This window comes from Clytia hemisphaerica, unplaced genomic scaffold, assembly GCF_902728285.1.
Source record: "Clytia hemisphaerica strain Z4C2 unplaced genomic scaffold, Clytia hemisphaerica genome assembly, whole genome shotgun sequence".
Lineage (NCBI taxonomy): Eukaryota > Metazoa > Cnidaria > Hydrozoa > Leptothecata > Clytiidae > Clytia > Clytia hemisphaerica.
The window spans coordinates 2426392-2440651 of record NW_027104594.1 but is presented as its reverse complement, the minus strand read 5'-3'; the positions used below and the strand labels follow the sequence as shown (position 1 = coordinate 2440651).

Below are 14260 nucleotides of genomic sequence, written 5' to 3'. Positions count from 1 at the left end.
AAGTTCGAAAGAGTTTTTAAACAAACGTCCTTAATTTTTCCTATTGGGAACCTGTTCGAATTTATGCCTTATAAGGATTGAACAAGTCAAACCTTTCATTTTACTGTTGTTACCAGGAGCTTCTTGTTGTTCATTGCATCTCGGCTCTCACTTTAAGGGAGAAATGACGTAATTTTGATTAGCACAAAAAATGAGAATAAAAAGACTAGCTCGGTATCATGAAGAAAGATACCTAAACTTTCCAGTGCATTAAAAAAATAATGTATATTAAAAGTTAGATTTGTATTTTGTGTATATAATTTATATATCTTGTCGTTTTCCCCTGTTAAATAAAATAAAATATATATTACCTACTAAAATACCTAAAAAAACCATAGTTGGATGCTGTTGAGTGTTGAGAATCACCTAATGCAGTAAAGAAGTTTGAGGCCGATTATTGCCCAAAGCAAATCCTCAAACTTATTTACGCGTATTTCATATAGATACGTTTTTATGTAATATGCCTTAAATGTTTCATATAAAACAGCTTGCCTGTAGCGCTTTTCAGCTCCTAAAATCCAAACTTGGCTTTAATAACTGAGAGCTTATCTAATTAAGGTAATTGTCAGCCGTGCAAAATCACTCGAATCTGATTGGTTTAGAGGAGTGCGATTAATCGTTAATTGTACTATTACCACTTTTTGCAGTCTTCGGCGGGGGGATACTTTTGTCCCCTTAGAAAATTTTCCCTTTTTCTAAAAAAACTATGATTTACTAATAATTATTTACTGACGATTACCTCGGAATCGTATGTTTTGTCGTGCAATTAACGATCAATCACTCATAAAAGGAGAGTACAAATCGTTGAAAAACATTCTATTACGTGCTTTGTATAAACCAATTTGTTCTAATAATTCACGATTGACCTTGGATAAAATTACAAAATGTCTAATTACAAGTGAGAAATAGATAATAATTATATCAGATTTGTAACTTTGTAAAAAGTTGTCAAACATAAATATTGTTGCTATGACGATGTCAAACAAATCTAGAAAGAGGACTCTCTATTGTCAATATTGAAATTATAGTATGTTATATAGCATGGTTTGTGTTGTTTTGAAGTAGCTTCAACTGTTTTAATATTACTTTTCTACTAACCGAATTTGGATTGTTGCTTGATGGGTACTATCACACTGTTAAATCTTTCAGGGTCCAATTTTTAGGCTCAAAAGCAAGAAGAAACTTTGTTGGAAGTTAACTAAAAGATGATCTTGCTATGTAGGAAAGCCACTGTGAATTGGTTGAATTTCCATAATTTTTTTTCATTTTATTTGCCTTACGACATTTGTCTTGACTTGGGATGGTTTGGCAGAGATGCTATTAGAAATGAAAGTGAACCTTTCGTGGTCAATAGTGAGTAGGGATTTTAAATCAAGATTAAATGTAAAGCTAGTGGAAATATTTAAAATATTATAGACTCGGGTAGAATTTAAAGAGTAGTTGACCTTATGAGATTGTAACTTCGCTTATCCTTTGGCATTTCAAGGACAAATTGCTTAAAATCAAGTCTCCAGGATCAGCATTGTTTTTATCTTTTTAACATTTTTGAGCCTTGGTATTGAGCTTATGAGAAAAAGAGTGTAATTATTTTAGTTTCATTAAAAAGATGAATATAGAGGAGAATCCTAAACCCCTTGAAGGTGAAGATCAAGTTCATGATACTTTAACATCAGACTACGTCAGTGGTGTAAAGGAGCGAGCGCAACTCAAAGAGGAGATCGAGACATTGACCAAAGAAGTGAATCGAGTCAAAAGTCAAAATTATGACTTGACCAAAAAAATTGAAAAGTTGGAAAACGAGGTATAACATCTTTCACCAGGTTTGCAGCATTGAACTTATAATATAAGGAAGATCTAGCTGATGTTCTTTTTCACCTACAGCGTTGTTGTAAAGCTACAAAAGAGCTGTTTGTTATCCGGGGGGTTGAGTACTAGGGTTGCGAGCTGACGGGTTTGTCCGCCCGACTTTCGACACTCGGACCCTTTGATCATTCCGGGGGCAAAAAGTTGAAATTTCCCTATTTTTCCGACCCTTAGTGGGACTGAAATTAGTTTTCTGATTTTTCCAACCCTTGGTGGGACTTTGGAAGTTCAAAAAAGGTACCTTAGGGCGGCACATACCTGTACCCTCCATTTGCCTAAGTACCCCCCCCCCCCCACAAGTTGTTATCAATACAAACACTCCTTCATCACAGCTTATAATTGGAACTCACAACTGATGGAAAAGTGATACAGGGATGTAACATGCTTTGGTTAAACCAGATATTATGAAATTATGAACTTCTTTATTTTTTTTCTAGAAGACTGAATCTCGTAAACAATCTGGACAGCAGGTACACAATCTCATGACAAATTTTCTGGTTATTATTTTTCACAAAGTAGTAATTTCAAATGAAATTATTCCAAATACTTTTTACAGAGATTCTAGGTAGAATCTTTCAACGTTACATCATTTTGCCAAATATAATATACAAGACGATAAACATGATGCCGTGTTTCAGCAAGAACTAAAGCTTTCGAACAAAAAAAATGCATCTTTTTGTGTATTTTCTGCAGAAAAAAGGACGCAAGAAAAGACCTGCGAAGCGAAAAACACCAAAGAAGAAAACATCCTCATCCTCTTCAGTTGGAAAACAAGAAGATGAATCTGAAAAAGAAGATCCTTTTGAAAATATGGATCTCCTTTATGAGGTGAGGTGGTAATCTAACTATAAGAATATGAGATAGTTAATGAAATCAAATGAAATTCTACATTATATCCATGACCTGAAAAACGACAAAAAGGTATTAAAACTTTTTTGGCTAGTAATTGACGCAAATGAATTTGACTTTTGACAATCTATGGTTACTTCATTTCATTTAGTAGATATTAGCCTGTGTACTTTTTCTGATTTTCCTCCAATAATGGTGCGTCTCATTAAAGTCAATATCGAAGAATAATCATCTTATTTGGTCGCACTAAAAATCAGTGAAATGGCAGCAACTGTTCTTGGAGGGTTAATACTTCTGCAAAATAATAAATATACGCTCCACAAAATTACCCTTGACTTGTCACCTCTACTGGAACAAGGTTTCATAGTTCCTTCAGGAAACAAACCGTTATTTGAGCAAGTTTTCTGCGATTCTCTGTGTGAGACTCTACTGTACACCCAAAGATATGTTGAAACTTTAAATAGTTCAGATTTAATTACTTTAATTAATATCTATTTTAATCATATCTTTATAGGAGATCGCAAAACAGTTCCCAACGCTACCACTGTCTACCATATTGGTTGCACAACAAAAGTTTACGGAAGCCGATGTCAATAATGATGGCGTGAGTAAGATTAAATTCGAGTCTTTTAAAAATCAAAATATCCAATGAAATAAAGTGGAAGTAATGAAATGACAATTCTCATCCGAACTTTAAAATTCTGAAAACCGTTCAAAATACCTAGAATTATTGATTCCTGACAATGTTGTGGTTATTTTGAAATCTGTCGGACAGCTTGAAAAGACAGCTTGAAAAGGGGTACTTAAACTCATTTTTTATGGCTGGGGATTCTATTTCTTTTGTTTTCAAATCAGAAAATTCAGTGACGATGGGGAAAATAGCGCAATACTTTGCAGTGAGGATTGGTTTATTTGATTATTTTTAGTGGAGACAAAAACTGGAGAATAATTTTCCACCAGGGACGATATTTTAGCCAATTCTTTCAACTTTGGGTTTTTTCTTTGGGTCTGTGAGAAGGGAATGTGTTTATATTGTCACTCGTCAACTCACTTGTCTTTCAGACAATCGATTCAGTAGAACTGGAGAATGTGTTGGACAGTGCAGCTCTCTTCGTCACCAAGAGTGAAGTCAAAGAAATGTTAAAAAATATCGATGCTGACGAATCCGATTCAATCGATTTCTTCGAATGTCTAAAGGTATGATTCACAAAGTTTTAGAAAAGTGTGAATGCACTATTCAAGGGGTCCTTTCAAATAACCTTAAAATGAAAATTCTTTCTTTCCTTTCCAAAATCCTTTCCCTGTGTCATGTGTCACAGACCCGTGAACAACTGTCCACTAAAAAATGTGGCTTAAATTTTTTCCACAAACAGAAGCACAACTAGTACTACTCTGTGCGTGCCACTTATTTTTGAGCTGTACACAATGTTTTTATAAGCAACTCCAATTTTCGGATAAGGGATGGGGTTGCTTAGCATTCTAGCTCATTTTCTGAAAAATTTACTTTGACCAACCCTGATATTATACCATTTTTATGTTATTGGGTCAATGGCTATTGTTTGCCATGCTTAGATTATCTAAATAGCTTTTACTTTTCGAGGTAGTGAAAAAGAAAATTGGCAAATTTCAAGGCTCGAGCTTTAGCAACTTGGTTGTTTATACAGAAAATGCGTAACTTCACTTGACATCCCACTCATTAAAAGCAAGAGATTCTTCATTCTTTGTATAAAGGTTTTTCATGCTTTGATCGATTTGTGTGAAGTGAGGGCGGATCCGGGGCGGATCGGCTTTACAGATTCGAACGTTTGTTTCCATAATGGTGAAAGTTACGTAGCGAAATATGAAAAACCTCTATATAAAGAATTCAAGGTATCTGAACACCAATGCTTAGTATCCTTCCTTTCAAAGGATTTCGAAAATTTCAAAATGTATTCTTTATGTTTTTTTACCAGGTTTGCGATCAACTGCACAACAATCGAAAAACATCCCTTCCACGATCTCTACAGAATCAGAAAAGTGCGCTGTGTTCAATACAATGATAGAGATGAGACGTCTAAGGTTTTAGTATTCGATTCATCTGTGCCTACCAACGCTATGGATTATGGGTTTAAGTGTTAATGATGGATGTCAATGTCGGAAGAATGTAATGGTTGTAAACATGAATTGAAAAGGAAGGTGCTGGAAGCAGTCCTGTCTATTCAGCTAATCAAATAAACTCGATGGAAAAACTAAACGCAGATATTTTGTCAAGATCAATGAGTAATTATCGATGACGATCGAATTACAGCTCACATTTCGGCGAAGGTTGATAAAACATAGAAATGACTTTTCACACTAAAGATGCGATGAAAGTTATCATTTAAAATGTAATGAAATCCAAATTTGATGATATATTTTTGTTTATAAGTTATTACCTAAAATATGGAATAAATAAATTATAAAAATATCAAATAACTAATACATACTCTAAATACAAAATAGCTAGGGATTAAAAAGTTGAAAATTGTTTTTAAAACTTATTATTTATCAAAAATACTTTCATTTGTAATAGTTCAATCTCAAACAAATTCATTGCCATAGTTTTCTTGACATCTCCTTGTATTATTCCATAGTCATTATAAAAACACTGGTCTGGAAGGCTTTTGTCTCTTTTTATTGTTAAAAGATGGAGCTTACGTACCAAAATCGATTTAATTTGCAAACTTTTTGATCATGTGATTAGAAAATAGACCAATCCTAAGAGGAGATTTTGCTAACGTGATCAAAAAGTATGCAAACCGCAACTTGTCTGTTGAACAAAAAGCTTAAACAACACATTGCCAGACCGGGGTTTTTTATAATGACTACACGTTTTTTTTTTAAGAAACTAGTTTTACCAAGCAGCCTCAATGTTTCTTAAGAAATCGGCCTTTTGAGCCTTAAATGTTTCTTACATGTTTCTAAACTTTTTGACATAGTCAGCCTATTTTTCATGCAAAGAAAAAAAACATTTGTTTTGATTGGAAAGTTCTTAAAAAATGTTATTTTCTCATTCTCAGCCTCAGCATGTTTCTTAGATGTTTCTTAGTTTTTAGGCATTCTGAGCCTCATGTTTCTTAAAAATATGTTTCTTAAAAAAAACGTGTATGATTATTCCCAAAGACATTCTCATCCATCCTGAACATCAACATAAAAAAATTAAATTAACAGTAACCATTATTTAAGCAAATCCCCAAGTTACGCCCGAAGTAAGGGCGTTCTGTTTAGCTTAGCTTTCATTGAAAATCATTAAATGTAGTTGCCCACCTGAGAAGAGCATTCATGAAAAGTATACCTCTATCCATGCTCTATCAGTGCGTTTACACACCGAAACACAGCCTGAGGAAAGATTAATAACAGATAAAGTTGTTGTGTCCACGCCCGCCCTTACACCTGGATTAAAAACAAATTATCCTGTCACCATGGTAATAGTAAACCATAACAGCCAATAGAAAAACTTAGAAAAATCTCCAGGTTCTGTATTAACTAAAATTAATCAACAATTTTTTGTCGAAGTTGGCTGCGCATGTTCAAAAAACCCTCCACGTCTTTCAATTTCAAAATATCAGCCATCGAGTACAATCGTTCTTCACTACTTTCCATTTCAAATTTCGTGTCGATTCTACACGAAGACAACATGGCAGCTCCATGACGTAATGCTTGCTCAGGACTTGAAAATGAAGGAAATATTCTTGCATGCCACAGATTCAATAGTGGACTTTCTTCTGGCCAAGGATCCTGAAAACAAATCAATTTTTTTTTCAAATATTTTCAAAGAAAGAATCTATTTCGTTTTCTTGGCACCATAGAGGGGGGGGTCAGTAGTAGTAAATCAGAGACATAATGATGCTTAGTGACGTAGTGGTATATATAAAAAACCTTTTAGTACAATGGGTACTAAACTACCAAAAAAGGTGGTATCCAAACTAAAATTTGAGAATTTTTTAATACATTGGTACTAAAATTAGTGAGTTTCAGAATACAATCTTTTTCAGAATTATTCGCAATTTTTCATAATTTTTCGAAAAATAATTTAAAATTTTCTCATTAAAAGAAAATTTTTCCTGAGTTAATTATTTTTGGACGGAGTCAAATACTACTCCTCTATAATGAGCAGCAGGTTATATGAAAATAATCCTCGAAAACCATATCCCCTATGGTGGTTACTAACAATTTATTTCAACGAAAACTTTCTGAGAAGAGATCCAAATTCATCGTTTGGTTTTGAACCTTTTAAAGTTTTCACAAAAAATTTTAGGTTTATAAGAAAATTGCATGAATAGAGCGAAAAGGATTGCATACCTTTGATAACTTCAATTTCTCAAGAGCTTTATCGAACGATAGACTAGCATACTTCAACGACACAGTATCACTCCTAGACTGGCAACTTTTCTTCAAATTATCATCAGTTCCAAAAGCAATAGTGACATATTTTGCCATTCCTTCATCTCTTATAACCACGGTATGTATGAAGGATTTTTCAGGTACTGAGACGCCCACAGGAAACACGTTATTACTAATGATAGAGTTAGATCCTATACTGCAACCTTCGCTCAACTCTGTGTATTCGATGACAACATTTCGAGAGATGCCATCAGTATTCTTGATCAAGGAATGAATAAGAACAATGCTATTATCCAGATCTTTTAAAAATTGAGATGATTTCACCATCGCTTGATTTGAGCATGACATTTCGTTCCTAAAAAGAGAAAAAAATATACATTTAAAAAGTTTTGCGCTAAAGATTCATGGAAGAGAGATGGGCTGAAAAGGGTTGCAGAAACGATTGATTCTATCTGATAGAGCATGGAATTTGAGGTACTTTATCGGACAAGGGAGTATTTTTATTTTATTTTAGCGAGAACTAATTTTTGCGAAACTAAAATTTTTTAGGATTTTTGCTGCTCGCCCAAAATAAAGTCCCTTATAGTAGAGTTTTTTGGCCGATGTTACAATGTTTAGGGGATCCCGCTGCATGAAGTGGGGGTTTTACTGTAGTATCGAACCAAACTCGAATCAAATTTATTTTCCATGAACCTTCACTATACCTGAACAAATGATCTTGACAAAAATGTTCCAAATATTCTTTAGTCGTTCCAAGGTGATAAAATTTTGATTTATTCAACATGAGAACATTCAATTGTGTTTGACGAAGGACATCGAAAATCTCTTCTCGCGTTGGAATCAACTCCTCGTCTACCATGGTAACATTTTTCACATTTTGACAATATTCTTTGGTTGCTTGTGGACCAAGAGCTTGCAAGAAATCACCATACGCATCGATCTCACACTGGATACCATTTCTCTTTCGATACCAATCTAATGAAGATAGATGAAGTAATATCACTGTCAATGAAAAACATTTGAGAAACTACAGCCATCCATTTCCCCGACCAGCCCCGACACCAAACAGTGAAATGACTGTCGAGACAGTCTTGATTCTCAGAGGCTTCTGTGGCTTGAGCTCGGTTCAAATGCCTTGAAATCGTATATCGCGTGGATTTAACGTAGATTTAACAAATAAATAAGAGTTCCAGCATGGAAAATTTATGGCCATTTGAAATATACTCAAAGTCTTTTGACCTCTCTACTCTCGTAGTCTGATATTCTGATATTCAGCTTTTAACAATATCAATGGTCTTCGAGAAGTTTTTATTTTCTCAAAATGAACTAGACAAGTTTCGGTATAATCACGAGGATGACGAACAGAAAATGTAACAGGCTAGTGAGTTTCCACCAATCACGTTTCGTATAGTCACTAGCCTGTTACATTTTCTTCCAGTCTTCGCGAATTATATATTGACATTTAAAGGTTTTGTTTTTAAATAAGAGTGATCTCGTTTGCTTACTCAATTTTAATTTACAAGCTTTCACTTTGAATTGACACAAATGTGGAACAAGATTGGTCAGAATAAAGAGAAGAAAAACATATTTTTGTTTATTCAGCACAATATAACCAAAAGGAGACACTGTCCTGATATGAAATATGTGTCTGATATGAAACGGGAACACTTATGTAAAAGTAAAACCTTTAACTCACCTAAAAGTAACAATCCAGTTTCGATATCCATAAAGTAAGCACTATCAGAATAAATATATTCTTCCTCCTCCTTCAAAAAGACAGCTCCACATGAGCGCATCAACTCTTTAGAAGGTTTGTGAATCATTTTCAAACATTTGCCCATGAAAGCTGAGCATGTCGTTCCTCTTGATTTGACACTTGCCTGCAAAAGAAAGAAACGTTTTTTTATTTATTGCAATACAGTAGAGTCTCCAAAACTTGAGTCTGCACGGTCAGGGACCACAAATTTGTTCGAGTTAAGGAAATTTGAAGTTGTGGAGTAAGATTTATAAGGCATTGTTGACCAAAGGGTTGAGAAAACTTGTATAGGAGACATTCGAGTCAAAGAGACTCTATCGTATCTCATCTTCTGCTTTTGATTAACTCCATGAGTACTAGGACAAAGAAGGGAAATTTCTGTGGTTCATTTAGTATTAATGCAGCAAATGACTGTTTTTACCGTCCTTTTGAAGGCCAGAGCTGAGAATCGTCGTCAGTCGACCGTCGTTAAAAAAACCGAGACGTTTTCTTCCCCAAAGGATATCAAATCCTTCCTCTTTTAAGGATCTTACTCTGTCGAATAGCTAGGGTGCAAAAGCTGAATGTTATCAAAATAAGTATTGTACCAGAGAAATTGAATGAACAAACCTCTTTAACAATATTTTCGACAGGTTCGTCTAAGACGTAAACACCATGCGTTGTACCAATGTCAATAGGTGATGGATGAGCCAGCGCTGTCACACCAGGGTTCATGAAGGTCCATTCTTCTCCTGTTAACTCATACAGTTCGATACAGTCTGAACTTGATACGAAGACGCCAGACTTCATCCGTTGGGGGAAATCAATGTACATTGCGAGTTTGAACTCAATCATTTGGAATATGGGGTTACCTAAAAATAAAAGTTATAGAACTATAAAAACCAAATATTTTGCCGATTTTTTTTCAATAACTTTGTTACTTTTGTTTTACTTTATACGATAAGGCGAGACCATAATTTGATTAGTTGCTCGACGGGCCCGACAGACCCTGAAAATCTAAAAATCAAAATAAAAACAAAATTCATTTTGGTAGTACATTTTTATTTTCATTGCTTTACTTTAGTTTTTCCAAGATTTTAAGAAATTTATGTTCAATTCTTCATTGTAGCGGCAAAACAAGTTAAATTGGTCTCACCTAACTGATGATGGTGTAAGCCTCAAAACTACATTTTAATTTCGAAACCTAACATGGCGAAAATTCACTCAACCATATCATTTCCATAGGTAAGCTACTGTCATGAAGGTTTAATATATAGGAATTATGTAATTGAATGTTGTAGAAAAATGCATCATGCGTAAGATTCGAATTTTTCGATTAGATTAGAATTTAGAGGGATTCTCAACTAGCGCTCGGCCGAGAAAGACCTGCGACGAAGATCATCCCGAGTCACTTGGAGAAAAAAAGAATTGCATGGACATAGGCTTCTGCGGACCCTGTCCTAGTAGCGACCAGGTCTACCAACAATGCTTACTTCGCATACCATCTGCAATTCCTTCTTACGTGAAAGTGAGAACTTCAGTAAACTCTGTCGCCTGGTCTCCAGACCAGGTTTATCATAGTCTCTGAATCGCAGACCTCTAAAAAACTGTAGGTAGTATAGGTCTGCTTAATAATCTACCACCTGCTTTCCGGTTCGGTTTTTTTTCTATAAGGAGCACGAATCGGAATCCGTTAGTAGATGCCAGCAGCCTAGGTTTATCAAAGGCTACTCCCACGCTCGATCACATTTTCCCACCGTTTGGTGGATGCGCGAACTATGGATCGCATATCTGTTTGAAGATGCCTGTTTGAAGATGCCCGTGGAGGATGCCCGCTGAGGTTTCCCATATCGTATGTCGGAAGGTGATCAATCGAAAGCAAGTTGCTATCTCGAGATAACAACAACGTCTGTACGCAGACCTTAAATATTTAAAGAAGTATTAATTTATCGTAAGCTGAACGTTATTTATCTTAATATATATTCGTGTGAAACATGTTTTGAAAAAAATAATGTCTACTGTGTTCCACTGTCTCCCTCTGAATTCCACTGTACATTCTACTCCTCCCCGTCTTCTAGAGGCGGTTCAGATCTTAAACGCCTGGGACATAAAAAACAATTCGCTTACCGTGCCAGGGGAGGCCCGTACATCCTCTTCCCGCGTCACACTACTCTACTGTCTTGGTAAACAAATCGCTGTGTTAAGATCAACGTCCAAATAACGTTTTAACTTTTTTATATGATCGTTCTGCTAGTCGGTTAAGCTTTCAAAGCAAAATTTAGGTAATCTAGTCAGACTACGGTTATGGTTTGAGCTTTGGCAATGAAAATCAGGTAACGATGACGTACCTCCCAAGACAAAGTGTGAGTTGCTAGTTCAAATTAAACAAACCCTATCAAACCCATAATACAAACATAGACTGGGAAACATAATATTTAACCTTCTCGCAAACACAGCTTGTCGATGATCTTTGTGGAAACTGATTTCGGTTTTATATTTTGAAATAGTTGTATTGCTTCGGTTGGCCAAATTTTCATTTATAAAATTAATGTTTTTTTTGAACGGCAAATCAATCTACAATATGAAGACCTTGATCGTAGTTTTAGCATCTCTGATTGTGGCCAGCGTCACTCTAGGTAAGGAATAACGTAGCTAATAGAAATTTTCTTGGGATAAAACGAAATAGATCTCAGCCGTCATGAAATTTATGCTTTCAAAGTTCAATTCTTAATTATTACCCATCTATTTTGTACTCGTTTACGTACAGCTGTCACGCTTTAAATTACTGACACCACGTACCCAATACCGAGTTTATGTATCGGAGGATATCGAGGGCGACGGTAAGTGAAATCGATACAAAACAAAGTCGATAGTCGATGTACGGCTCAATATCGCCTTTGCTCACCTAAACAGACGACGGTTTTTTGGTGTTTTTACCGTCATCGAGCAAAGTGGACGGGTTTTGGAGACAACTTGGCTTTGTACCGTCCCCCTTGATTTATCTCGAATACATGAACTCGCTAATGGCTTCTTCAGTATAATGGTAAATTCAAATTTCAGGAGGTTTTCAATGAGCAACGTTTAGTGGATTTTCTCAGTTATGGTTTGAGGTAAATGGGTCATGTTTGGGTTACTTGAGAAACTCATCTTCAGATATTTTTCAAATAACAATTTGACAAATTTAGCTGAGTCAGCTATAAATCAATCAAACAATAACAATTTTCAAATTTTGTTTTTAGGCTGCGAGGACAAAAACAAGTATTGTTCACGATGGACCAATTTTTGCGATATCGACTCTTTCGTCAAAGCTAACTGCCAAAAAACTTGTAACATATGCCCAGGTATCTTTCTTAAAATAAAAAAGCTTCTTTTTTCATATGAACTTCAATAAAGTGCCCTTTTCTCACAAATCAGAGACAAGGGGGGTTACAAAATTGAGGCTCTCAAAAAGGAATCTTTATAAATTGATGGGCAGAGAAAGGATACCCCTCCCGATGAGGGTAGACTGTTTAAAAAAAGTATTCAGACTCAAATTGTTAACTGGGTATCCTAAAATATTCGTATATTCGTAATCAGCATTAGTTGTATCTTCCAACTTTAAGCAAGTATAACTTTCTTTATTGATAGGTACATGCGAGGATTTAAATCCTAATTGTCCAAAATGGAAGAAACAATATTGTAGTTATCATTCTTATGTCAAAACTCAATGTAGAAAGACATGTAATTTATGTCACATCACCACCCTTCTCCCACCAAAAAGCTCGCCATCAACAAGCCCACCATCAACGAGCTCGCCATCAACAAGCCCGCCACAAACAAGCCCGCTACAAAAAAGTACACCAAAAACAAGTGATCTACCAGCTACCTTTATTTAATTATAATTTATAATAATAAATAAGTGTATTGGTTGCAAATATTTTATTGAAATTTGCCATCAACTCCACCACAATATGAAATCCAGAATAACTTTATTTTAAGATCCTTCAAACCAGCTATAAAACCTTTTATCTTTAATCGTTTGTATTTTTAAAGACTGTTTTCCACCCCCTTAACCCAATTCCGTTCAAGAAAATGAGAATTTGTTGATTGTTAAATTCCATTTAAAAATCCACATGGTGGTATTCATTCTTCATAGATCTGCTACGAAACTGTCTTTCAGATAAAAGACAGATAGATATATTGGTAGTATAGGCAAAAATATTAAACAGAAAAAAACTATTGAAATAAACCACCAAACCCATGATACACCAGTTTATTTGGAGTTGAAAATTAGCTTAATCCCCAGTCGATTGAGTCACCACTCATACTAAGGCAAGGATTTAAGCTTTGGCTACCCCAATGTCTTAGTCAAAGTTTAAAAAGGGTTTCCATTGAAGCCATTCATTCTCTAGTTCGCATTAATCTATTACTGTATTATTATTATTTCATTTTGTTGCACACACCCTATTCTCGGTACTTTAAGGGCTTTTTCATTTCGACCAAAAACCATATAAAATCCGAGGTGCGGGAATCGGTTCAAATTGGAGATTATTGCTCCAGACAAAGGAGATAATAATTTTTGCACTGTCAAATTTATCAAACTTATCATATTCTCTCTGAGTAAGTAAGCCTGCGACCGTAGTTGGAGGCGACCCAAAGGCACCTCTTTCGATAGCTGCTGCTATCTACTCGAAGGTAGGGGAGGGCGCCACTCTTTCTCCCTGGATTGCTCCACTTACCCTTGATCCTTCTCTTAATTCAAAGAGGCATCAAGAATCGTTGGAATGACCCGGCTTAGGGTTGAACCCACTACCTTGCGCATCATAGGCGGATGCTCTACCACTGCACTATGGTCGCTCTAAAACTATATTCTCTCTAAAAGACAAATAGAAAACTTACTTACCAAGTGGTAGAGCTGTGAAAACTTTTCCGAGAAGACTAGCTGATGGAAGACGTTGGCTGTAACCACCAGATAACAAAATCAATACTTTCTTCTTTTTCAAATTGTCTTGATATATTTTGGATAAATCATCCAGAACTGAAATAACACCACCACCATTTCCAACTTTGACACCAACCGGATCATGAAGAACATGATATGTAGGTGATATTGGTAATTCTTTTCTTGATAACTTCTCTTTTATTTGAGTCTCATAGAGTCTCTGTTGTTCCTCATCAAGGGCACTCAAAACAATAATATCCCAGAATGGAAATAATGATTCTTTTCCTCTAATGGAATCGAGTTTTTGCACCTTTTCTTTTGTTGCTTTGTGCAAATCATTTGATAGAGAGCTAATTTGAATTTCCATATCATTTATCTAGGAAATAACTCTAAAATAAAAAATAAATTATCTTATGATATTTTTCACTGAAATGGCTTTAATTTTGTCAAGCAGATGTGCTATAATCATAGCATAACAAATTTAATATGTC

General features: G+C 35.2%; 2 protein-coding genes and 1 long non-coding RNA gene across 3 annotated transcripts; 2 read left to right on the top strand and 1 right to left on the bottom strand.

The window, feature by feature from the left end:
- The first annotated feature begins 1589 nt into the window (after positions 1-1589).
- On the top strand, positions 1590-5318 carry LOC136823949 (uncharacterized). Its single transcript, XM_067080106.1, has 6 exons — positions 1590-1840; positions 2340-2372; positions 2596-2730; positions 3266-3355; positions 3814-3948; positions 4704-5318. Exons 1-6 carry the CDS (start codon positions 1646-1648, stop codon positions 4788-4790), a joined length of 675 nt encoding a protein of 224 aa, XP_066936207.1. The 5' UTR covers positions 1590-1645; the 3' UTR covers positions 4791-5318.
- Positions 5319-5854: 536 nt separating this feature from the next.
- LOC136823956 (fucose-1-phosphate guanylyltransferase-like) lies at positions 5855-14188 on the bottom strand. The gene is made up of 6 exons (XM_067080113.1): positions 13731-14188; positions 9479-9720; positions 8810-8993; positions 7818-8088; positions 7072-7468; positions 5855-6507 (listed from the first exon to the last, which is right to left on the bottom strand). The coding sequence occupies exons 1-6, from the start codon at positions 14134-14136 to the stop codon at positions 6262-6264; spliced, it is 1746 nt and encodes a 581-aa protein (XP_066936214.1). The 5' UTR covers positions 14137-14188; the 3' UTR covers positions 5855-6261.
- Positions 11383-12835, top strand: LOC136823882 (uncharacterized). The gene is made up of 3 exons (XR_010849080.1): positions 11383-11484; positions 12088-12189; positions 12476-12835. It is a non-coding gene; the product is annotated as an uncharacterized lncRNA (long non-coding RNA).
- Positions 14189-14260: the final 72 nt, after the last annotated feature.

Bases quoted from the DNA above. Each gene is read 5' to 3' on its own strand.
- LOC136823949 (XM_067080106.1), top strand. From the start codon at position 1,646: ATGAATATAGAGGAGAATCCTAAACCCCTTGAAGGTGAAGATCAAGTT. The intron at 1,841-2,339 runs GTATAACATCTT...TTTTTTTTCTAG, and splicing joins TTGAAAAGTTGGAAAACGAG to AAGACTGAATCTCGTAAACA. The intron at 2,373-2,595 runs GTACACAATCTC...TATTTTCTGCAG, and splicing joins GTAAACAATCTGGACAGCAG to AAAAAAGGACGCAAGAAAAG.
- LOC136823956 (XM_067080113.1), bottom strand. From the start codon at position 14,136: ATGGAAATTCAAATTAGCTCTCTATCAAATGATTTGCACAAAGCAACA. The intron at 9,721-13,730 runs GTAAGTAAGTTT...TTTTATTTTTAG, and splicing joins TTTCACAGCTCTACCACTTG to GTAACCCCATATTCCAAATG. The intron at 8,089-8,809 runs GTGAGTTAAAGG...TATCTTCATTAG, and splicing joins AACTGGATTGTTACTTTTAG to ATTGGTATCGAAAGAGAAAT.